A 25,777-nucleotide genomic window follows, 5' to 3' on the forward strand; every position below is an offset into this window, starting at 1 on the left:
ATTGGTGTGTAATAAATGAGAGTATTAAATGCTCATTAATATCTGAATGAATGAATAAATGCGAAACCTGGTATTTATAATGGAGGAGGTAATGATGATCTCGTTTTTGGGGGTGTGCGATCATTAAATATAATAGGGTGGCTGATTGTACCCTATTGTTCTGACGTGTCAAATCGTACTAATCATGTCCAATCTGTCTTGTCACCCATTAATGTTAACCAAAGGAAGATAGGTCGGCCGCGTGCACTCTACTAAGTCAACGTAATTAAATGCTTCCCTCGCATCGAGATGTCAGAGGAGAAAAACTTCTTGGGTAATTGTGCCAGAACTCGGGCGCCAGGTCCTAAACCCACAACCTGTTATACGAGCATTAGTTATTGCATTTACTACTGTCCTGACCCGGGCATCGCTCATGGGCGGGACCCATGACCCGAGAATTCCCGGGATATATCAATGGCCCGGGACATATCGGGGCATCAACATGTAATGTCTACTTGTTTTAGGAAGTTTCTCATTTATCCAGTGATTCTAATGTTCTGTATGTGCCATAAGCGACCATCTGCTATTTTGTTTCTTAAGGTTCGCAAGGAGGATGTCCGCTCACTCGGTGAATTTTCCTAATTTTTGTAACATTTTTATTTGATTACATGTTTACTATTTTTGGGGTCGAAATATTTCTTTTAAAATTTTATGTTTAGACTTAAAGGGTAAAATATAATATTGTGTTATGTCTCGTATACTCGTTACCCTCCTTATACAATGTAAATCATGCCTGCTCACTACCTCAACGAGCATTTGAGTTGGTAAATTAGGTGAACGTTTGACAAGTGGTCAATAATTCGATTTCATTTGTTAATACTTTCTAGGATAAGCATGTTGCACATGTCTTGCTTGGTGCTTTTTACTTAGCTAACTTGGTTTGTAGACTACTACATTATTCCGGATGTTTATCTAGTGTATAATGATGAATAACTAAAAAAAAATAATCATGTCTTGTTGCTATTATATTGTAGTATGATTTGTTATCCTTAATGTTATAATTTGTTCATTAAATAGATTTCAAATTCAAAAAAAATATTCAACAAAATATCCGATTGTTACTTAAATTTGAAGAAGTATCAAAGTTATTTCAATATTTGTTTTTAACAAATGAAAGTTACATAATAGAGGCCATTTAGAAAATTCTTATGACACAAAATTAAAACAAAAAATAAACACTATTTAATTGGTTCTTAATTGATTTATAGTAGTAATAGACCAAGAGGAAAGTAAGCTGGTAGAGGTGCTTCATTCAGTACAGATAATACAATCATCAAAGACAACACAAGAAAAATCGTAATAATATAATAATATAATTTTTTTTTGAAAATAATAATAATATTATTATTACTTATTGATATTAATATTACCATTAATAATAATAACCCCCGCCCTTCCTGCCTCGCTTTCCCATTAATATTTTGAAACGAAGATAGAGATTTGATCCCAACGAGGGTGAGAATGAATATTGAAACGAATATAGAGATTTGATAACAGCGAGGGTGAGAATGATTATAAAAAACCCGCCCCCCGTCTCGTTGTCATCCCTAAGCTTACACTACTAATTGTGATGGCTGACATTTTATCAAATATTACAACAGTAAGATAACTGGCAGCAGTCAAACCCCAATAAGCAGATCGGCATGATCACTTATGGAGTAGAAATACAACAATCAAAATAAGCAACGAACAAGCGATTACAGAATGTTCTACAATTATATAAGGAGCATGAGGTGTGAGCAAAGGTGTGTTCACATGTGCAATCTACTGCTTGATATGCTGAAGGAGCTAACTTTCATTGGAGTTGCCACCACAAGTGGTGCTTCAGGTGAGTCGCTAACCGCAAACTTCTCATGCATGAAACGACTATCAACAATAGACTCGTCTTTCGGAACTACTTTGTAGCAGTAGCAGCTCTTCAAACCCACCTGATTCTGATAGCATTTGTGGGATCCATCCTTCACCTGTTGGAAATTCCATATCACACTAAACTTTCCGACAGTTGTAACCAGGTGGCGCTCCTGCTTCCCGTTTTCGGTTACCTAAGTGAATCAGCATGTTCCTTGGTTAAACTATCAGTTAAATATGAAGGCTGTAACAAAACATATGGAAACTCGAACAATAGATGTAGGGCAAGATGAAATGTCATCATTTTCCAAGAACTGAACGTCCAGAAAATGTAAAGATGTCTACCACTAGTGAGACTAGAATGCAGCCAGTAATTCGAAACAACATATCCTTCCCAAAAATGATCGATAGTAAGGAAATTAATTGAGGTATTCCTACTGTTTCAACATAGTGGTGGCATTACCATAACTCTGCAAACAGAAAAGGGATTAACAGAAATTCCTTATTTATGAAAGAAGCCATTAATTCCATTCGTGAAGTTACTAAGACCACCAATGTCAGATTCCTTAGTCCTTACTAATACTTTATACGTATTCCAGCCAAGAAAGTATGGATGAGCCAGTAACCCTCTGACTCTATCAAGGGTTACCGGTTAATTATTCGATAAAGGCCACAATCGTTATACGACCCTTGATTTCTTGAATAGGTCAATGACAACATGGGCTGTAAAGCACATGCACATAACAAAGAGTAACAATCACAATATCAAATATGACACAAACAAATCATCCATCTTTCTCTCTTCTTCTTGTCTAAAATATCACTTAAAAGTCTCAGGATGAGATTTCCAGAATTTGATTGATACATATGCCAGAAAACGGCATGGTTTAGCGGGTTTATAGATTCAGCACCTCTCAAACAGAATCAAACCATGTCAGATATAAGACAGTATTAAACACCGTAAATCTCTTCCCAAAATATTTCAATATCTACAGTAGTCAATACCCAGAAAATAATAACAATGATGTTGATAACAACAATAACAGCAATGACGACCGTTGTCGTTATATTCAGAATAATAACAATACAGTAATGATAACAGTGATGATAATCATGATAACAATAATTATTATGATGGTGATGAACAAGATCATGATATGAATGATTTTGATATTAATATTAACCAGCTCTTTTAATCCATCGTGAATAAAAAGCTTTTAATAAGACAAGTAGAATACTACTAAGTCAATACTATACAGAATGAAATGCAAACAGGACTACATATGAATGTTAAAATTCACCAACAATAAATGAAGTCTGAAATTCAAATGCTCACATACCCACGAGAACTGTGCGTTGCGAAACTTGTTGTTTGCCCCTGCCATGTGTGAATCCAGAGGATTTAACTTCAACAATCTCGGTGCCGAGATTTTATTCCCCATGCGACCAGCGAATCCAGTTTTTACCTTCCCATCCTTGTCCGAAAACAGACTACATATGAGAATCAAGTAAGTATCGGTGGTTCCCAAGATCCATTTCCCATCATAGGTAACATCCACATGAGAAATGGGGGAACCAAGTCCTGGAAATGCAGTTTTGGCCTGCCTCATAGAACTTGTCGAATACAGTCTAATCTTGCCATCAATTGACCCGACCACAATCGATCCATCACCAGTGGTTGCAAAGCACTGAAAATTAGTCCCTCTTGCAAACTGATGCCCCTGAGTCCAGTTCAATACAGGGGTGTTCTCATTCACGATATCCTGAACGATACCTTTGCGATCACGCATATCCCATCGACACAACCTATTATCATCCAGACCCAAGAAGGTTGCTCCTGATGGATCCATTTGAGCTCCTTTACTATCATTCGTTATATCCCTCATAGTAATATCAGTCCCATCCTTCTCAAACCTCCACTCACTCACAATCCTCCCGGTTTCAATGTCAAGCTGATGCAACCCCGTGGAATGTGGTTTCCCATCCATCACTGGACTCATGAGAAGCATATTAGTCTCAGCCTTCATCAGCAAAGTCTTCCTCGGAGTCATGTAATTCGTGCCACTACCCCCATTTGTCCTACTCAACCTTCCTTCGTTGAAATTCACATAAATCCCCTTCCCCTGAATCCCATGATGATAATTTCTCACGACCTGAATCCCGGAGTCACCAACCAAGAAACTGTTGTCTAAAGCACCCAATGTCAAGCTCTGAATTGCGGTACCAGTGACCCCAGCCTCCTCAAACTCCTCTGTCAAATCATGCCCTCTTACATTTGTTTTCACCAGAGGAGTCACTGAAGAATTCTCTTCCGCATCTTCCCACATAGAATCGTCCGCAATCTCGGGGTTCGCCCACCCCATAAAGTCCTTCCCATAAACCTTCAGCTTATTCTCATTATTAGCTTCATACCCATAAGTATTCTCGAACATACATTCCTGATACTTCTTAGTAAAATCATCATACTCTTCCGTGGTAAAAAATTTGGCTGCCCAAACCCCATTGGCCACAAAATCCACACGCTTCTGCTCCTTAGACGCCTTCAGCTGCAAATTCTCATCAACCTTAGCTCTCACCTTCGACCCAATTCTCAAAACCCAGGAGTCATTCTGCTCAGATCCTTCTTCATCTCCATCATCATCGTCTCCGTCAGCATTAGTCTTGCAAAACGAGTATGAAGCGAGCTTTTCCGACAGAACCCATTTGGATTTAGCGGTGTTCCCCCCGATGTGGAGGTACAGCTTCACCGCATTCTTGGGACTCAGGTCGTTGTTGACGTTATTGTACTTGAGCTTGAGTGCTTTGAGCCTGGACTCAACATCTTCCAAAGAAGACGGCGATTTGGGGTCGCGTTTCTTGTCCGAGAGGTACGACGATGGGGTTCCGTAGCTGTCTTCCGATTCAGATTCATTAGTGGCGGTTTCAAGGAATTCTGATTCGGATTCACAGTCGGAGAGATCAAGATCTTCTCGGCTGTGGCCGGCTCCCATTACGGCGGCGTTCGGAGGTGCAAATGAAGGGAGAGAGGAGCGGGAGTTGAAAAGTTTGAAAATGAAGCATTTGAAAATCTATCTTTGTTTATAAGAGCTTTTGTGCATTTCAAAATAAGTACGCAATTATTGAATGGGCAACTCTCTCACGAATCTTTATCTCTGACACAGATTTACTTTATCGATATTCACAATAAAAAGTAATACTCTTAGCATAAAAAATAATATTTTTTAATGGATGAACCAAATAAGAGATCCATCTAACAAAATACGATTCGTGAGACCGTCTCACACAAGTTTTTGTTTTGTTGAATAGATAAGGATGGATTAATTTATTTCCACGTTATTTGTGCATGAAACTTTATATTTTCAAGCATTTTGAAATTACAATATCATAACTATTTAACTTTTTTTACTTAACTTATGTTATAAATATAATTTCGAACCGATCAGAAATAGTGGACCCTGTCAATTTTCGATGTGTCTAAACGGATTTAACTTTAAGTTCAAACGAGTCGTGATTGGTGTGGATCTTTCATAAATCATAATAGTTCGGTTTGGTTCTAGGTGCAACAACATGAGATATATATATATATATATATATATATATATATATATATATAGATAAAATGAACACAAAAATTTATGTAATAAAACCTTTAAAATTTCTTACGATAAAACAATATATAAGAGAGAAAAAAATCTCTATGATATTTTGTTGGTCACAACATCTCTATTTTACGAAGAGAATATTACTCTAAATATTAAAAGATTTGCAACTCACAAAGTATTATAGAAATGAAATCTTAAACAACTTGAATGTGTTGAGATGAATAATGTAAGAAATTTTAGAATGGGATGATTTCAATTTATTGAGAGCTCTCCTTGATGTGAAGACAAAAATGAAAAAACATATCATCCTCATCTTTGCATCCTTCAACTTTGAGAAGAAAAGGCTAATAAATCTATTATTTTACTATCTTATTATAGTATAATCCCCTTCAAAAACAGTTTCTTAATTAATTGTGTAAAGTTTTAGAGAAGTGTTAGGCTATTTGGTAATTTCAAACACTTCGATTATCCCTCAAGCTTCTCATCACACTTAATTTATTCTTGTAGATTTTCCAACGAATGTAATCCGTCTCTCACTCCTCTCTTCTCATCTCCTCTCGACACAATCGTCTTTGTCCTCTACGGTTTTGCGCCCAAAATATCGTCGCCCTTAAGCACGTCGTATCTGTCTCCACCTCTTTCAATCCCAACGCACAAGCCCAATGCAAAAAATGTACGTTGGGTCTTTAAAACAATTATGATCATTCTATTTGATCTCTTTTACCAAGAAAGTCAATGGTTCGAGCCCGTATAGCCCTAAAATCACTGCAAATATCGTCTTTGTCCACGATACAATCGCATTTGCCCTCGTCATTGCTGCACCTAAGGTACTGTCGCCCCTGAGCTTGTCGTATTTGTCTCCACCTTCTCTGTCCCGTCTCTGCACCACTCTACATTTCAATTTTGAGATGTCGATGGAACTTTGATATGAAGATTTTTAGTTTCAAGATATAACTCGGTTTGGTTTACTTTAATATTTGATCTACTGTGTTTTCTTCATCATTTAGTTCATTGGTTTTTACAAAAGTTACTGTACTTTATTATTCGATATATTGTGCAACAAACTTAAAACAGATTACTCATTACGTGGTTTGTTTCAGATATGAAACCAGCGTGCAAAGTGAAACTAGTCATGTTGTCCCTATTGTGTCGCCTCAAGTTGTCCCTCATATTACCCCACGTGCTGTTGTGGTTGCTGTCACAGCTAGTCACGGTGAAAAATCTAAGAAGTTCACTGGTGTGGACTTCAAAAGGTGCAGCAGAAGATGTTCTACTTGACGATGCTGAACCTGGCAAGATTCCTGTCTGAGGATGCTCCTAAACTCAAAGAGGGCGAAGGAGATGTTGAATCTATTAGTGCGGTGGAGGCATGGAATCATTATGATTTCTTATGCCGAAACTATGTATTGAACGAATTGGTAGATTCGCTCTACAATGTGTTTTACGAAATGAAAACAGCTAAAGAGCTAAAGGAATCCCTTGACAGAAAGTATAAAACCGATTGTGTAGGGCCCAAGAAATTTCTTATAGGCCGCTTTCTAGATTTTAAAATGGTGGATTCAAAGTCAGTTATCAGCCGAGTTTAAGAACTCCAAGTGATTCTTCACGAGATTCACGGAGAGGGGATGACTTTGAGCGAATCTTTACAAGTGGCCGCTATTGTTGAGAAGCTACCACCAGCTTGAAAGGATTCCGAAAAATATTAAAACACAAGCGAAAGGAAATGAATGTAGAAGAGATCATTGTTCGACTTTGTATTGAGGAAGACAACATGAGTTCTAAAAGACGATTTTTTTCTCCAATTGTTGTTAAGGCAAATGTTGTCGAGCATGGCCGAAGCTCGAAAAAGAAAAATTTGTCTCCTTCCAACAAAAAGAAATAGTGAACCACTTGATCTAATTCACAATGATAGATTTGAAAGGTGTGCAAACACGTCGTGGAAACAAATATTTCATTACTTTTGTTAACGATATCACAAAGTTTTTTTATGTGTATCTTCTTAAAAGTAAAGATGAAGCAAGTGAAAAATTAGTCCATTATAAAAATGAAGTTGAAAATCAACTTAACGAGAAAATTATTTGGGTGAAGTTTTAGAGAACTGTTAGGCTAACTGGTAATTTCAAACACTTCGATTATCCTTCAAACTTCTCATAACACTTATTTTATTCTTATAGATTTTCCAACGAATGTAACTCCTCTCCTCTCAACACAATCGTCTTTGTCCTCTGCGGTTTTGCGCCCAAGGTACCATCGCCCCTAAGCACGTCTTATCTGTCTCCACCTCTTCTGATCCCAAGGCACGAGCCCAATGTTAAAAATTCACATTGGGTGTCAATGGTTCGAGCCCTTATTGCCCTAAAATCACTGCAAACATCGTCTTTGCCCACAACACAATCGCACTTGCCCTCGTCAGTGCTGCACCTAAGGTACTGTCGCCCCTGAGCGTGTCGTATTTGTCTCCACCTTCTCTGTCCCGTCTTTGCACCACTCTACATTTCAATTTTGAGATGTCGATAGAACTTTGATATGAAGATTTTTAGATTCAAAATATAACTGGTACTTCGATATATATTTTGGAATTTATATTTATCTTTTAATTGTGATATTTAGATTAGAGTATAGTTGATCTTGTTGTTTTGTAAGTCATGTCATGAAATAAATGTATTATTCAGCACTTTCATTTATTGTATTATATATATATGTACATGCATTGCATGCTTATAAAACATTCGGTTGATAATAATTTTTGATATTAAATAATTTTTATGTAAGAAATTAGAGATTATAAAAATCAAGAATTTCAAATATGGCAAAAACTTGTGTGAGACGGTCTCACGGGTCAAATTTTGTGAGACGGATCTTTATTTGGGTAATCCATGAAATAGTATTGTTTTTTATGCTAAGAGTACTACTTTTTGTGGTGAATATGGGTAGGGTTGACCCGTCTCACAGATTGATATCCGTGAGACGGTCTCACATGAGACCTACTCTTCAAATATTATGAGATATTTTGATAACTAATTAACTAATTCGTATAATAATTTAAGAAACCTAAATTTTTATTATAAGTAAAATTATGGTTTCATAATATTTTTTGAAATTTTTATATTAAAATAATAGTATCAGTTTGTGTGGAGCCCTTAGCTCCTACTCGTTATTACAATACAATCTGATTAGGATTAATTAATTACAACGGAAAACGAGTTTAAAATTTTCTTTACAATGAACCCAAAACATTTTATTTGAATACTAAAAATAGTATTTCATCTCACGTCATAAACATGCCCACACATAATCTAAGCCAATCATATACAAACAACTCATATCCTCGGGACATGCCCCGGTATATAGATACATATACATATATACTGGGAACAAGACATAAACATAAACCTCAGCCCAAGATGTGCCTTCCTCCAGAAGTACCCTCTCCGGCCTCCTGATATCCTAGAGTACCTGTCATTGTCCACACACACAAAGACAACAACAGCCCCCTTTGGGGGTGAGCAAAGCTCCGTATGGAACAACCAATCATATATACCACAGATATCTAAACAATGATATATGATATGCAATGCATGTATGTCGTGGAGGTATCAGGTCAAATGCTCATCCACTGAGCACAGAATCAAACGAATCGCTATCAAATCAATGCTCGAGCTGGCACACCGACCTCAATAAGGGATACTCGTATGATAGCGTCGACAAAGCGCCATCAAATCCCAAATCTCATATCCAATCATCGTGGCCACAAATGTCTATGTTTTACGGGTCATATAATACCAGCATAGCAATTGTGTTCACAAACCTCAGAATCCAATCAAATCATATCAGGGTATCCAAGAATCATAGCTCAACGTGCATGTCATGTATCGATGTATGCATCAAATGATGTGTGTTAACAAAACATTTATTTTATACATCGATATTCCAATCATAATGTCATGTATGCCACGTCAATCAGCAAATAAGGCATATAGACACGTATTCTCATTCCAATCAATCAAATCAATCCGACATATATCATGTAATACAGATATCTGTCGTATGTTACCCGATCGCAACATACCTCAATTCTTCGTTTCCAGTTGATGTAGCCTGAAGATATCGGTATAATACTTTATCTACATTAATAACATACTCATTCCAATCAATAACATAATCCAAAATCATTAATATGAGTTTCAAATATCATTTGAAACTTCAAAAATTCATATCAAATCCAAATCAGTACATAATTCAATTCCGAATTCAAAACTTAGTTTCTTGTCGGTTATTTTACCGCATATTTAACCAGCAAATAATTCTTCAATTTCAATCCAACGATTAAAATTCTCTAATTATAATAAATTGAGAATAATTCAAAACAACATCACTATAATCATCTATTCTTCGTTAAAATCATACACTATTCAACAATCTTCAATTCTAGTATGATTTAACAATTTATCGGATTTATTCCAAAAATCGACAAATTTCAAACATCTCCAAAAATATAAAATTTATACCTCAAATCGAAGACCTCGTGTCAATGATCCCAGAACTGAAGTCGGTTCGTCAATTGGATAAACCGATAAGTTGCACGATCGAAAAGAAAATTGAACCTCTATTCTTCTCTCACGTCTCACGTTCGGCTATGCTATCTGTTGAATTGAGATTCAATTCAACGTAGTTGCATATTTATCTTTTATATATATATATATATATATATATATATATATATATATATATATATATATATATATATATATATTTATTTTTGTAATATTATATTTATTTTATTATTATTATTAATAATATAATATAATATAATATATACTATTTAAAACTTTAACGCTGGTATATCCCTTTGGACCAGTCAAACGATCCAATTTTTCAAACCTCAAAACATGAAACTTCTATATCTTTGAGTTTTCTACGTTATATCCAAATCTCAAATCATTTGGATTTTATATGACCAAGATATGTCATATTTTATTCTTAAAAATTAATTCATTATTTTTCAACTTATTTACCAAAATACCATCAAAATAAATTGAATATTTTTCAATTTATTTACAAAAATGTCATCAATGCTATTTTGTTTTCGGGGTCTCACAGTTTGGGAATATATCCTAATATGATTATATTTAATTTACATATCTCATTTATTGAAATATATCTCATGATAAATACTGATATTAGATAGATATTTAAATACAATACTTACTATGTTGGTAAAAAAAAAAAAAAAACTGACACATCTTGTTTCATTTCATGATACCAAATTAAGTTTTTTCTTTTTTGAAATAAAATTCAGAAATTAAATTGGAATATCCTGAGATACAATGTTTAGAATCCACGAAGGAGTATGGATGTCAACTTTCTCCAAGGGTTTTGAGCCTCATGGGGAAAACCCGAAACGGGGATGATGATCTCCGATTTTTTTGATTTTGGGTTCGGGTTCAGAGATTTTTTTTAAATCCTCGATGTAGTTCGGGGTGGGTATGAGATTACTATCTCCATCCCCGAACCCGCCCCGAAAATAATATCAATAAGAAAATATTAGTATTATTAGTATCAATAATATAATAATAATATTATTTTTTAACATATTAATAATATTATTGTTGTGCCTAAAATATAATCCAAGAAGACCACTTTGAAGCCCATGAGCAGTAGCCCAACAGATAAAGCCCAGTGGAGTTGCAGTTGGCCCAGTGAGAACATTGCGGCCGGTTACATCCATTACCCAAGATGGAAGACGTGGAGTGATCGTGGAATATGGTGGAAACTTCCATGTGGAGTGTGACAAAAGCAGATGGAGGAATCATAAAGTGCCACCGACAAATCAACACAAAAAATCTATATCAAAGCTTCTTCAAATTCTCTTATTAGCAGTCTGTGTATTTTCAATTTCCCAGCAGTCAAGTTTCTTGAATTTTTGCATATTCCTCCAACCTTTTGTTGTTAAAATGTTGTTCATGTTCATAACAACGTAATTAAATTTGATGTTGTTAATGGATTTTCTCTACAATTTCATTATATTCTTCAGTTTAATTTTTCGCTTTGAAGCCATTTCGAAGGAGTTAGAACTTACGACCGAATCGAGATTCGCAACGCTTGATTAGATATCAGATTATTTCACAAATTCGGCACGAACACATGCCTGGCACGCCCCGCAAATTTCGTGATTAACAAGTTGGCACGCCCGGTGGGACCAATACCTCCAAAGCGTACTGAGAAGAGGGAAGGAATTCCCCCATCACAGGGGAAAAGTCATCGCTCACAAGAAGATTTTCAGGAAACTGATGCAGATGGAAGGACTGTTGAAAGGCTCGTACACCAGTTCGAGGAAGAGACTATGAAAGAAGGAATTGATGTTTCTGGTGGTGATGGGTCTCCACTGAACTTTATGTTGGCCATGGAGAAAAATATTCGCAATGATCTCAGAGAAATGACCCAAACTTTCTCTAATGTTATGATGGAATTTGTGGCAGAAATGAAGGAATGGAGGAAGTCTGCAAAAGGAGAGGCTGTTACATCAGAAAATGTTGAACTTCAAGAAACTGACGTTAATTTGCTAAAAGAACAAGGCCAAGGATCAGGGGTTTCTCAAGCAGGGGAAATTCGCCGCTTGGGGGAGGCACTGATTCCTAAATCTGCCAAGGAAGGAAGGTATACTCCTCCGCACAAAAGGGACGAGGAGTTGGGGTTGAAATTCCAGAATTGCAATAACAGTAAATAAATGGCTGCTAATATGTTCTCTGTGACATCTCCTAACTCACATCCAGGGATGTATGGTGATGGGGGAATACGTGGATTTTCAGCGCCAGGTTCAAGGAATAACACTCGGGGGGCAATCTACCCTCCTTACCAGTTACGACAAACTCCAGTGGTGGATTTTGAGATGGTACGTGATGTTATTCAAGAGTTGTATGGCCTAGGAGTGAGGCCAATCAACCGACCAGAATTCCATAAACCGTATCCTGATATTGTGGATCGTGACAACCTTTATCCAAGAGGATACCGCATTCCAGACTTCACGTTATACTCCGGGGAAGACGGTCAGTCCCGCGTGGAACATGTGGTCAGGTTTACAATTCAGTGTGGGGAATTGGAAAATTTGGAGAATTTTTCTAATTACAAGTTACGTTTGTTCCCCAATTCCTTGACCAGCACTGCTTTCACATGGTATGCAACGCTGCCTCGGAACTCTATTATGACTTGGCATGATATGGAACGTCAATTCCATACGCAATTCTTCCGGACAGTACCTGATATTAGTATAGCGGAATTGTTAAGGGTGGTCCAAAAACCGGGGGATCTGCCAATGATTTCATTTGTAAGTTCAAGAAGGTGAGAAGCAGATGCCGAGATTTCCTCCCTGAATCAGAATACGTGAAGATGGCACAACGAGGACTCGATTTTGAACTTAGAAAGAAGTTCCAAGGGATGGAATTCCGTGATTTTTATGAACTTGCTGTCAAAGTGTCCGAGTATGAGGAATTGTTACGAGAAGAGAGTCATAAAAGAAAGACTACAGTGGGCTCTTATTTCTAGGAAGTGGAGGAAGTTGCACTGGCAGACGTAGCAAATTCCGGATCACACACTATCCCTTTATTGAAGCGCAAGAGTGAAGAACTTTCCAAGAAAAATATTCCTCCAGTGCAAACTCCTTATACTTTCGATGCATCAAAGACGAAGGAGATCTTCGATCACTTAGTAAAGAAAAAGTTCATAACATTCCTCCCAGATCACAAGCTACCCACGAGGGAGGAGTTGAAGGAAAGAGATTACTTTAATTATCACAATTCCTTCAACCATAATACTAATGCTTGTTGGGCGTTCAAGAATGTCTTGCAGGAAAGAATCAACAAGGGAGTTCTGAAATTTCCCGAGAAGAAAGAAACAATGATAGTGGATGAAGATCCCTTTCCCCCGGTGGCCAATGTGAATGTAAACAACACTGACTTGCGTTTCTTGATCAATGAGAGGAGAAGGAACGGGTACAGGGACAGGCCCATCGAACCAAGATTTACCATAAAAAAGTGTTGGGTGCCTCGAAAAATAATATTTGAGGTTGAGGAGAAGAAGACAGAAGATGTTCATGAAAAAGACCACTATTATAGTGGAGGCGGTCTGCATTATACTGGGAAGAATATGAGGTATGACAGGGAATCCATGGCTAAAAGGCCAGGGAACCAGTACCTCAGAAGGGGCCCACATCCTTGGTCGATGAATGGCGAGAGGAGAGCTGACCGGAAGTTATTTCAGAAGACAAGACAGAGGCCATCCTTTCTGGATACTGATAAAAAATATGAGAGGAAGTCCCGCTTTGTTGTTCCTCCTAGAGCAGTTCTCGACGGCGTATGGAGGCGAGTAGAACATCCAAAGTTTCCAAAACCTCTTTCTCGGACCCAAAAGCGACGTTTGTTGAGGGAAAAAGCTGCTGATCGCAGGTTGAAGATGAAGGAACCAGGTAAAGAGAAGAAAAAATTTGGAAGGAGGGCCACTGAAGATTATGGTGAGGAAGATGCTTGTTATCAGAAGAGGACGGTGAACCAGTCAAGAAGGATACTTTCAAGGTGGGGCAGATCCTCGTTTCATTTGAGTGTGCCACTGGCTCGTTAATGTTGCCAGAGGAGTTTAAACGCAAAAGGACGTGTGAAACCGATGTCTTTACTGGAAATCAAAATGGTGCAGAATCCGTTCAATCTGATATGGTGAGTGAAAGTGTCGGTGTTTTTGTTGATGAAGAGAAAAGAGTATTGATGAAGCGACCTACAAATGAAATGACTAAGCATATCAAACCACTCTACATTGTAGCGTATGTGAATGGTAAGTCGTTGTCTAGGGTATTGATAGATAACGGGTCAGCTGTGAATATTATACCCTACAGAATTCTTCAAAAGTTGGGAAAGAATGTGGAGGACTTGATTCCTACCGAAGTCTCTGTGGCGGCTTTTACCGGAGAATCTACAAAAACTTTGGGAGTGTTGCCAGCGAATGTTACTGCAGGATCTCGATCCTCGCTGTCAGCCTTTTTCGTAGTCAATTCTAGTGCTAGCTTCCATGCTTTGTTAGGGAGGGATTGGATTCACACCAATCATTGTGTACCATCATCCATGTACCAGCTACTGTTGATGTGGAAAGGGGATGAGGTGGAAGTGGTACAGGCTGATTCGCAGCCGTGTCAATCTAGTTCCAACGCAGTAGAGGCCAGGTATTATGATGGAGCCTTCGGTCCTATTAAGATTCGGAATTACAAGGTGCGTGGACAATTAGGAGCAGTGTACATGAAAACTCAAAAGATTAAAGAAGCAGTTGAGAAGGTTCTCAAACCTACTGCCATGGGCTCTCCTAGACCCATGGTCCAACCTATTATCGAGGAGGTCGATGATTAAGTTCACTAAAGAGGAGATGGAAGTGGCTGCAACTTTCGAATGGAAAGCCACATTGCAGCATCTGGTGAATGAAGTACAATCTCAGGAATTATGGGACATTGACGGAACTGAAATAATATTTGAGGAGGAATGTGGAGGTAGCGAGGAAGATGAGTTAAAAATGAAGGATTTAATCTTAGCTCCGGCTCAGATGAAAGATCGACAGCCGGATACAGATGTTTTATAAGATCGAATAGATGAGAAATGTTGTACAAAGTAGGCTGGATAGCCACTTTGGCTAATTTTGAGATATTGACTCGTAGAAAGTTTCTGTAATATGCGAGGAATAGGCTTTTAAGCCATTCTCCGCTGAATTTGTTTGCAAATAGTGATGGAGCATCTGTGAATAAAAAAAAAAAAAATTGCTCATGGAATCCTTTGCAGCTGATGTATTTTTAAGAGAAGAATGTGTTGTCTTGATAGGCGAATTGATGACATGTAGAGTACGTTTATTACATATTTTGATACTTTGATGGTGTTTGGAAAGTATGAGTGATAATGAGCAATGGTGATAACATGTTGTGATAATATTGAAGAAAACATGCTATTTAGCCGTTGTTCTTAATTTATTTTACAGAAATCCGAGCAGAGTTTCCCCTGTAAACTTGACATCCCAGGAATACAAATACATGAAAACAAATCCCAAGCAGCATCTATAAGGTAAACAACATGTTTCCAAGAACAAAGTTTGGCTTTTAAGCCACTTTTTCAACTCTACATATCAAAAAAAAAAAAAAAACTTACCAAATCATGGCAAACAAGTGCAAAAAGTTACAGCTATTGTCCCTAGTCTGCATGTTTTATTTCCTCTCAATGTCCATGACACTCCACACGTATATTCTCAGCTGGTTGCAGGGATATTCATCAAAGTTTGGTAGTTTTCTTTTTGATAGGCCAGCGGCACTACCACGAGGAATTTTCATCTCTATTGGTCTTTAAGGTATTTTCTTGTATTGTCTTTTGAGATAAACTCTCGATTTCTCCAACTATGTTCCTGCGAAATAAATGGGACCAAGTGATGAATAACAGAGTGTTGATCAATAAACTATGAATGCTCAAATAATAGTGCAACATAACAGCGAGGAAGAAGAGCATCTACTAAGCATGATGGAGGATGGCCAAGTGAATGACAGTTGGGTGATTTATACATACCTCATTTCTATCTTCTGAAATCCATCACACTATGCCATCTCAATCAGAGCCAATTTATACAGTGCTAGCTAATGATTTGGGCCAAAGAAAAGCAACTCATGTGGTTGTGTTCTCAATATGAAGATTACAGAAGGTGCACTAGCCATAGGCCAAGCTCTGAATATGTACAGCAAGGTAGTCGCTTTGTTGAAGTGCAACATCCATTGTGAATTATCAAAAACTCATTCAGACATATTCACAAATATCTTGGGTGCAGCATGAAATGTGTCAAATTCTACAATGTTTTGGTGATAGAGGATTGGGAAAAATGGTGCAACATACCTATCTTGAGAAGGTGTGGCTTGGGAAAAATGGTGCAACATACCTATCTTGATAAAGCCCATTGGAGTTGCTGTTGGCCCAGTGAAAGAATGTTGCGGCCGGTTACATCCATTACCCAAGATGGAAAACGTGGAGTGATCGTGGAATATGGTGGAAACTTCCCTGTGGAGTGTGACAAAAGCAGATGGAGGAATCAGAAAGTGCCACCGACAAATCAACACAAAAAATCTATATCAAAGCTTCTTCAAATTCTCTTATTAGCAGTTTTTGTATTTTCAATTTCCCTGCAGTCAAGTTTCTTGAATTTTTGCATATTCCTCCAACCTTTTGTTGTTAAAATGTCGTTCATGTTCATAACAACATAATTAAATTTGATGTTGTTAATGGATTTTCTCTACAATTTCATTATATTCTTCAGTTTAATTTTTTCACTTCGAAGCCATTTCGAAGGAGTTAGAACTTACGACCGAATCGAGATTCACAACGCTTGATTAGAAGTCAGATTATTTAACAAATTCGGCACGAACACATGCCTGGCACGCCCCGCAAATTTCGTGATAAACAATTATTATTATGAATATTGATATTAATATTAATATTATCATTAATAATAATAAATAATAATAAGTTTTGGTTTGAGAAAATATCCGAATCCGTCATCGTCTCGAGATATTAATATTTTTGAAACAGGGATAAGGACGAGGATGAGAAGTTGATCCCCAAAGTTTCGGGCTTGGGGATTCCCCGAACTCGAAAAAACGAGGATCGGGACGGGTATGGGGTGAGGATAGAATTTGGGGACGGGGATGGCAAACCCGCCCCCGCTCCGTCCCATTGCCATCCCTACGAAGGAGCGTCACCATGAAGTCATTCAACTGAGTTAGGGAGTAAAAAAAGCTTGACGTGATAACATATGTGTCGCTCTATTCATCGTACGTCGCATATGTTTGATCGATATGAAATTAGCCAGCTCTAACAAGGACTAGATTTCCAAAGCCAAGACACTGAACGGACCAAGCTCATCGAGAGGAGAAATAACCATCCGAATATGATCCAATGAGTCCAAAAAAATACATAACGTAAACAAAAGTCCAAACCACTTTTCATTGCCAACAACTCTGCACCTGTAACGGATCCTGGAAATCTGATAGGAGTGGCAAGTGCTCTCCAAATCAACCCCCGATCATCTTGCACCACAATCCCAATACTGAATCTGTTATTTTCCATGTAAAAACCTGCATCCACGTCTAAAATGAGATGGTTCGGGGACGGAGGAGACCACGTTTGTTCTGCCACCTGCTGAACCGCCGGGCCTCCCACAAAAAATTGCAAAACATTCAAAATTCCCTTGCTTAAAAACAATTATCTTTTTCAATAATAATAACATTTAGATAGCTTATCAAAAGCCTTACGAAAAAATTATGATGTTAACAGAGGTTTTTTCATATTTTTTAATATAAATAATAAAAACAGAGAGAACAAAAAAAAATTAATAAAAAAAAAACAGAGAGGACATAAGAAACACTGCAGTATTCACCTAAAGTTTAGATTCTGCATTATGGCCTTATGGGTATGAATACAACGATTTTATTGACAAATGAGTAACTAATATGCAACAACATCACTAGCCCAGAGCAATGTCGCGATACAGCAAGATGACTACTTCGATTCCCTATACCTATAATTATATTTAAAAATGTCACTACACAAAAAAATTTCTAAGTTTCCAAGGTTCAGCACCATGATCCAAACAAGAGAATATATCCAAGCGCTGAGACTGTTCATGAATGTCGTCGATTCACGTGAACGATGGAGATGTTGAAACCCCAGTTCACTAGGCTCCAACTGCACTCCATGGTTGCCGCCCGGACAAAAATGATCCAAGAAACTGGCTGTTATCTCTAATTATGTACAGTGTCTTTTTTAAGTATAGTGTGATTTCAGCTTTTGTATGAACTCTAAAGTGTCTTTATAAGAAGGATCGCCACGGCTCAAAGGCTTGCAAGAATTTATATGATCTGTTGAATCCAACACCTGAAGAGGAACAACAAATTGCAAATCAGTGTTCAACATAAAATATGAAATTTAACATATTAATGTGGCATTTGGCAATTGGATCCAATCCTGGTTTGTATGATTATGCTCTGAATATGGATGCAATCTTGATTGAAGCTGATTAAGATCTGAATCAAACAAATTTGAAATAAATCATTTGTTTTATTAGTTATCATTGATGTTACGAATTTCATGATCATGTTACACTATTTCTATACATAAAAACAAGACTGTAGTGAGATGATTTTATTACATATATCTTTTGGAATGAGAACCGCGTACAGCGTAAATTCGGACTTTGATAGAAAAATGACGATCCTATTGGATCTGAATTTGAACAAGTAAACTAAAAGTTTTGATTCAGGTCCAGGAGTACATACATCCGAATCCAACCCATAGATTACCCCATCAAAATATGAAGCTAAAATTTTGCACTGCCGCCCTTCCCGTCGCTAAAATGACCAAGATTTAGCATGCTTCCCACTAAGTGATGAGTTTTTCAATCAATTGCAATATAAAATTATAAAAATATAAAGATGCACAGAAAAAGCATATATATATATTTTTTTTAAAAGCAAACTCAATTTCACGTGCACTCTGAAGAGCTCGGAGTTGCACACTTCCACCCAGATTCCCTATCACATAATCACGTGTTCACTCAACTTCTTACTAGTACAAGTATGAAAAGCAATCTACTATTGAGGTAAATCTCAGATGTCTGTAACATGTTAGACACCATAATGATAACAATTCAATTACGCGATGCTGAACGCTAGACATATGCCTCAAAAGTTTAGACTGAAAAGGTAAATAATGAAATAGCCAATACTTACAACAAGTTCACCAAATCCAGGATACGCTGATTCCAAGGGTACAATCTCCATTCGAAATGCCCACCCTCCATAACCTTCAACAATTGGGGTTACCTTGGTCTGCCAAAACGTAGATAGACATCAAATCAACAAATGATTGGCACGAAATGAATTAATGATTCAGACAAAATGTAGGTAACTACCTCACAGAAACTGAGGACATCAAGCAACCTTTTCTTGTGAAGTTGACGGACAAAATCATTAAGCTCAACTAACCGTGGAGATCCACTTCTTAGTTCTCCTATCTGGTGACAGCAAAAACAATCCACATCATCTCAATACTCGCAGTACATTACTAGTTATGCAACAAGGAGATAAACTTCAATCACACTTGCGAAGAAAAGGGGGGATAATTTAAAGGACAGCACACATGAGAATGCAAAATACGAACAGTAGGTGCAGGACGCAAAACGAGACCCATACGCCATGGCATGTCTGCAAGTTTGCTACCAAAATGTGGACAACTGTAGAACACCTAAAACATACATGCATAAGGAACCTTTTAGCGCAAACTTAATTTATCTAACAGAAAGGTGAACACGCATAATTTAATCAACTGCAGAAACACATACAATTCCTATGGTATTATTAACAAAATTGTCCTTGTTTTCTGTCCTTGCTTGAAATAACATCTGCTTGACCACCAAGCCTCCCATGCTGCAAAAAGAAAGAAATTTATGACATAAATTCTCAGTAGGCAAATGCCAAATGTATCACAATTTTCCACAATGCGGAGACATGGGATGAAAATCATCTGTGATATCTTGTCATATCACGGAACAACTCCGATATGGAGGTTGACTGAACCAACTATAGTCAACTACAATAGGAATATTCTAAGTAATTGTTTTTTATTTCTGAAAAATAAACAAATTCAACAAACCAAGCCTGTAAAAATACTGTTCTACAGGTTCAAGTCTGTATCTCAGGCAAACAGAAGAAAAATCTTCCTGTACATAGTTGTGGAGTCTAACAATAAATTTTCTACACCTGCCTGACTTCATGAATCTCCTTGACGTCTTCCAAATATCAATACCATTCATTAATTCATTCAAGCTCTTTCGAAATTCAGAGTCCTATGTAAAAGAGAATTGAATATGGGTGCTATATTGTGCTATTATTTTATTTAAGTGATTTGCTTGCCACCTCCTATCTAAGACAGGTTTCTCTTTTTCTATAGACATAAACATTAATTATAAACATAATAAATACAATTCATTAAAGTAGAATTGTATATATTGAAGCAAAAAGTAAGAATGTGAGTTAAACATCAATTTTCCTAAGAGAAATTGTGTATGCGCAGCAAGATGGGAGCTTGCCTATGAGTAACAAATACAACTGGTCGATCCCCAATGCCTGCAGCAACAAGTTTTTCCAACATCATGGAGCTAACTTCCTGTAAATTGCGAAGAAAGCAGAACAGCTAAACATCTAAATAGACCATAGCATAAAGTGAAAATAAGAGAAGCAAACCAAAATGACTGGTGAAAAAAATAACAAAATTAAAAGAAAATTAAAAGTCAATTCTAAGAATTAGACAAGCCCCAAACAGTTATTTCACTTGACTGTCATCTCAAGGAACTAATAAGCATAAATAGAGCACAACATTGTCCTCGTATAATTCATTGTAAGGCTATACAAAGTAGAATTTCTATCTAACCAATTTATGGATCACATTTTATACCTACTATCACACCCCATTTATCTGTTTTGTATCCAGTAGAAATTTAAGTAGCTGTGAGTTGTGGTGGTATGAAGAAAAAAGGTTTGGTATCAGCGAGGGTTAATCATTTGTGGTTCATTTATTTACACAAGACAAGGTTACTGTGCTATGGTAAACAAATACAGACACGCTGTTATTTGGTAAATGATTAAGTACCAAATGTTCAGTAACTTATCTACATAATTGCTAAAACACAAGCACCTGAAGAGGTAGGCTTGCTCCAGACCATTGAGTAAGATTTGTCTGCATGTATCATTGGCTCAAAAGTCAGAGTTCGAAAAAGTAAACAATAATCCCCCAAAAGATCTCTTAATCCAAGTATCCAGCTTCTTAATCTGATTAAATAACTCAACTTTGATGGTAGCATATTGTTGAAATAAATCCAAGAAACTGGAGTAGTTTAAACACGGTAATGAGTTAAATAAGACAACTTGAACCTTGTATTTGAGGCTAAACAAGCGGGCATTGGGGAAGTCAGCTGCAAGCCATTCTCCAGGCCAAAATGTTCCTTGTTTGCCAGCCTCTTCGTCAATCTTTTCGACAAGGCCAGACTTTGTTGATGACTTGTCCTCAGATAACCGCCAAGTTTTGAAGGGACCTCCACGAAGGCCATGGACAAAAACGACGTCCAATGGAGGAACCTCCATTTCCGAGCTGTTTCTTGTTCCGGGTGTGGAAGCAGGAGATTTGTCATCTTGTGAAGATTTGGTATGTGACCTATGTTCTGTATCAATGGCATCATCATCAGCTGGCGACGTGTCAACAAAGTTTGGTGCTTTTTTCTCTATACATTTCCAGTGAGGCAATTCAGGATTAATTAAAAATATCATATCAGAATACCGAGGGCAGGACCGCTTTTTGTTTAAAGAACCACTTTCAGAAGCATCGTCATTTTCAGAGATCCAACAAGCTGGATCACTACAAAAAGCATTCAAGAGTATTGCCCTGGCATAACTCTGAATTTTAAGGTCATTACAACCAGGAATATGCCCTGTAGCACATTCCTCGAGCCATTTACACAAAGATTTATCATCTACAATTGCTTTCTGGATGTCAGGAAGAGCTGAAAGTACAGTAAGTAGTCGAGCTGCATGCCTCCGAATATGAGCTGTAGCAGGAACTCTTATATTAGATGGGTCATATGCATCATCAACAGATGAATCAGCAGGGGAAGATGGCAATCGCTCCTGTGCCTCTAGATCTCGTGATGCATCATATGCTTCAATTGCAGCTAGTTGCTCGTAATCATCTTCCAACAAAAGACGTCTAAGCAAACACAACACTCCGCACTCGGCTATTTTGTGTTGACAAATGGGATCTTCAGCACATATTTCTGCTAGAGCTTTGATGCCTTTTAGAGTGGCCAAAGCAGAATCTGCAGCAGTAATTTTTGGTGCTTTGTCCTTCTTAAGATTCTTAAATGGTCCTGCAAAGGGTTCGAGGCAGAAAAGCTCAGCTAGTGGAAACATATCGTCATTGTCAGTGGCCATTCCAAGTTGCCTTCCTGCTAAGCTAACAACAGCATTCGCCAACTGACTTGCGGTCTGGGTAGCTGAAACAACATTCGACAGATCAATTTGAGTCTGCAAGGAAGAAAACTTTCACAAAATCATGAGAATGACCAAAATAATTTGATGGAATCAATTTTTAGTAAAAACAGGATGGTATCGATATTTATTCAAAACAGGATACGTAAATCTATGCGATCAATAACTCCAGTGTACAATTCATCAACAGACCTTCACTTTATCACTATCAAGCTGGGCACTTCCCTTTGTTAATGTTGCTTTCCTGCTGCTCAGAGTATCTGTCAGCATAACAGTCAACCATCCTTGAGAAATTGGTATCGAGGATGGCCCATAATCTTCGAGAATGTGTGAGAGGATATTTATTGCCGATGAACGAATTGTGTCAGAAGAAACTTTGCCAAATATCCAAGGAAGTAAAATCGCTGACCATTTTTGACTCTCTTCAAGAGACATATGCAGTTCCCTGGAGCATAATAATTTCAAAGCTTTTGACAATGATTCTTGGACAGGTTTATGCATCACCGTTCGCTTAGCAGCATCCCTCATCAAATGAAGACCTTTATCCATCACTACTTCCTGAGCTTCAGGGCTTCTCTCAATGGAAACCAACAATGCAGATAAAGCCACTTGAGCCAAAGGTATGTCCTGAGTTTTGCTAGCTTGAGAAATAGTACAAAGAAGGCTTGAACCCCATTCAGAAATTGAATCATTTAGAGGCAGATTTTGGTCCTCTAAGAGTAACTGAGCCACCAAGCTCCCATGCCATCTCACTGATCTCTCAGGTGCCATCAAAGCGCTCATAACCGCATGCCCATCTCGATCTAGTTCTTGAATATGAGACCTATTACCTGCAGAAGCCATTGCCCAGTTCGCTAGTGCCCATGCCGCAAATGGGACAGCCACATGTTCAGAATGCAAATCATCCCAAAGGCCAGGAACAACAGCAGAAGACAATTTAGCTTGTGCAGGAGAGGCTTCACTTATTTTGTTGAAGAACAAATTCTTTGGCACCAATTTTACTGTCCTGAGGTCACTGGCATCAGAATGCTCCATTTCTGCAACTCCATTAACTCCTGAAAAGCCCAAAACTGTGGTACCTCCAAGAACCTTAATTCCGATACCCTTCAATCCTGTTCCACCATTATTATCATCTCCGTCCTCATGCAGCTCATCCCAGTGCATGCCTCCCTCGATCACTTCGATAGCTGCTGCAATATCTCTAGTTTCGGCATTCTCTGGTAGCAATGGCTTGAAAGTTATTTTCTCCACACTGTCACAGTTGGAAGTAACAACATCCATAATAGCAGCCACAAGCATGCTCCTACCTTTCAAAGAAGTAGAAACATCGAATGAACTACGTCTTGGTTGCTGCTTCACAGAAACACGGTATATAAGAGCCAATAAAACCAAGAGGCTCCAAAAAAATTGGTACTTGCGATTCCTCCACAATTTGGGAGTAAGCCATCCCACATAGTCAATGATAGATAAAACAAACATCTACAGAAGTTATACCCAGAAATGATGGGGCTCTGACAAAGCCAAGGACATCTCCTTTGAAGTAAAGTTTTTAACAAAGAAGCAGTTTGTCACGTGTCTATCATTTACATAATGGAAACGACAATAGTACACAAAGTCTCTAAAATTGTGACTCGAAGAGAAAGAAAAGAATTGGCATTCAAGGTTCCAAATTTCTGAACACTGATACTTCAATCGGAGCTAAAAATTTTAAATAAACCAAATAGCATTAGCGTTTCCCAAATGATTGGACTGCTATGAATCAGACAGATAAAATATTTTCCCTTGTAAGCACATTGCAGGATCATCTACCACACAATGCTCAAACATACAACAATTCCATCAATCTAAGTATACTTTTGAGAACAGAAACACATGCATAAAACATGAAAAAATCAATGAAATCAACAAACATAACCGCTTACGTTCTTTGATCGCCGAGGTTGAGCAGAGAAAATAAATTTCAACAAATAAGGAACAGCATGAGGCCGTGCAAAAACCTCCTGGCACACATTTGGATCCGCAATCAAGTACGCTAATGCCCTGGCGGCTTCAGACTGCGTCCCATTACCCTCCTTGGGCACCGCCACAGTTTCCAACAACCAATCGATCACAGCACCGCCTCCGGCACCAACTATGGCAGCCCTCCGGCTCTCGCTCACCGCTACAATATCTGCCAACAGCGCCGCCACCCGCAGCTCGAACCCCGCCCTAACCTCATGGTTCGCCGACGACATCACCGACCTCAGCGACTGCCACAAAACCGACGCCGCCACGCTGGTCTGCTTCATCTTATGCAATACTCTATTAAAAGATTCGTTGTATCTTTCGACTGCAATTTCGAGTTCCTCGTACATCAATCTCGTTCTCTTCCAATGGTCCGAAGGGGCCTCGTTTTGGGAGGTTGTCAGGGTGTAGGAGGCAAGGAGTACGGTGGAGGTGATGGCGGCGGCGATGGAAATTTTGGAGAAAGAGGAGTAGGACGACGACGGGGAGGGGAGTGGAGCGGGACGGTGATTTTGGAGAATAACTGGCGGCGGTGGAGGGACAAGGCTGGCATCCTTGAAGGGTTCAGAATTGGAAGAAAACACACGGCGGAAGAGCGGGAGGCGAAGATTCCGGCGATAGAATCGGTAGAAACGTAGCATTACGGAGAATTTTGCCACATCGAATCGTGTTTCATGTTATCTATGTATGATCACAACAAAGTATGTCGCCGGAGAGTGAGGGGCAATTTGGGAAATACGGGTGAAAGAATAAGAATGCAATTTTTTTAATCAAATAATTAATATCATTTTTAAAATTTTAAAATTTTATGGTTAAAAATTTTGTCTTGGTTTGGAAGTGTTTGTTTGTTAATGGTGTAATTATAAAAATATTATAATGATATTAATTATGAGCAGTTCTCTTGTTATACGATCTCATGAATTTTTATTTATGAGATTGGTCAACACTACCGATTTTCACAATAAAAAGTGATACTTAAGATATCCGTTTCACACAATACGACCCGTGAAACCGTCTCACACAAGTTTTTGCCACTAATTATTCAGTTATATGATTTGGATCGCAAATTGATAAAACGATAAATATAAGACTAAAAATGTCACATTACAAAACTGAAATTGAAATTTTGTCGATAAAGCATTGGATCTAGTAATCTTAGTATAACATCTCGTTAACCTCTTTTGTTTAA

General features: G+C 37.9%; 2 protein-coding genes across 3 annotated transcripts; both read right to left on the reverse strand.

The window, feature by feature from the left end:
• Nucleotides 1-1,698: 1,698 nt before the first annotated feature.
• LOC140819927 (protein CYPRO4) lies at nt 1,699-4,968 on the reverse strand. Its single transcript, XM_073180206.1, has 2 exons — nt 3,228-4,968; nt 1,699-2,081 (listed from the first exon to the last, which is right to left on the reverse strand). Exons 1-2 carry the CDS (start codon nt 4,875-4,877, stop codon nt 1,791-1,793), a joined length of 1,941 nt encoding a protein of 646 aa, XP_073036307.1. The 5' UTR covers nt 4,878-4,968; the 3' UTR covers nt 1,699-1,790.
• Nucleotides 4,969-17,917: 12,949 nt separating this feature from the next.
• LOC140819015 (uncharacterized) lies at nt 17,918-25,289 on the reverse strand. 2 transcript variants are annotated; one of them, XM_073179001.1, is made up of 10 exons: nt 24,507-25,288; nt 22,777-23,934; nt 21,475-22,620; nt 21,239-21,280; nt 20,634-20,710; nt 19,887-19,971; nt 19,706-19,789; nt 19,458-19,559; nt 19,276-19,374; nt 17,918-18,421 (listed from the first exon to the last, which is right to left on the reverse strand). In XM_073179001.1, exons 1-10 carry the CDS (start codon nt 25,227-25,229, stop codon nt 18,311-18,313), a joined length of 3,627 nt encoding a protein of 1,208 aa, XP_073035102.1. In that variant the 5' UTR covers nt 25,230-25,288; the 3' UTR covers nt 17,918-18,310. The 2 variants fall into 2 exon arrangements, with proteins under 2 accessions (XP_073035102.1, XP_073035103.1); XM_073179002.1 differs by lacking the exons at nt 17,918-18,421; nt 19,276-19,374; nt 19,458-19,559 and having other exon boundaries at nt 19,706-19,813; nt 24,507-25,289.
• Between the last annotated feature and the right edge of the window lie 488 nt (nt 25,290-25,777).

Source organism: Primulina eburnea, chromosome 18 (genome assembly GCF_022965805.1).
Source record: "Primulina eburnea isolate SZY01 chromosome 18, ASM2296580v1, whole genome shotgun sequence".
NCBI lineage: Eukaryota > Viridiplantae > Streptophyta > Magnoliopsida > Lamiales > Gesneriaceae > Primulina > Primulina eburnea.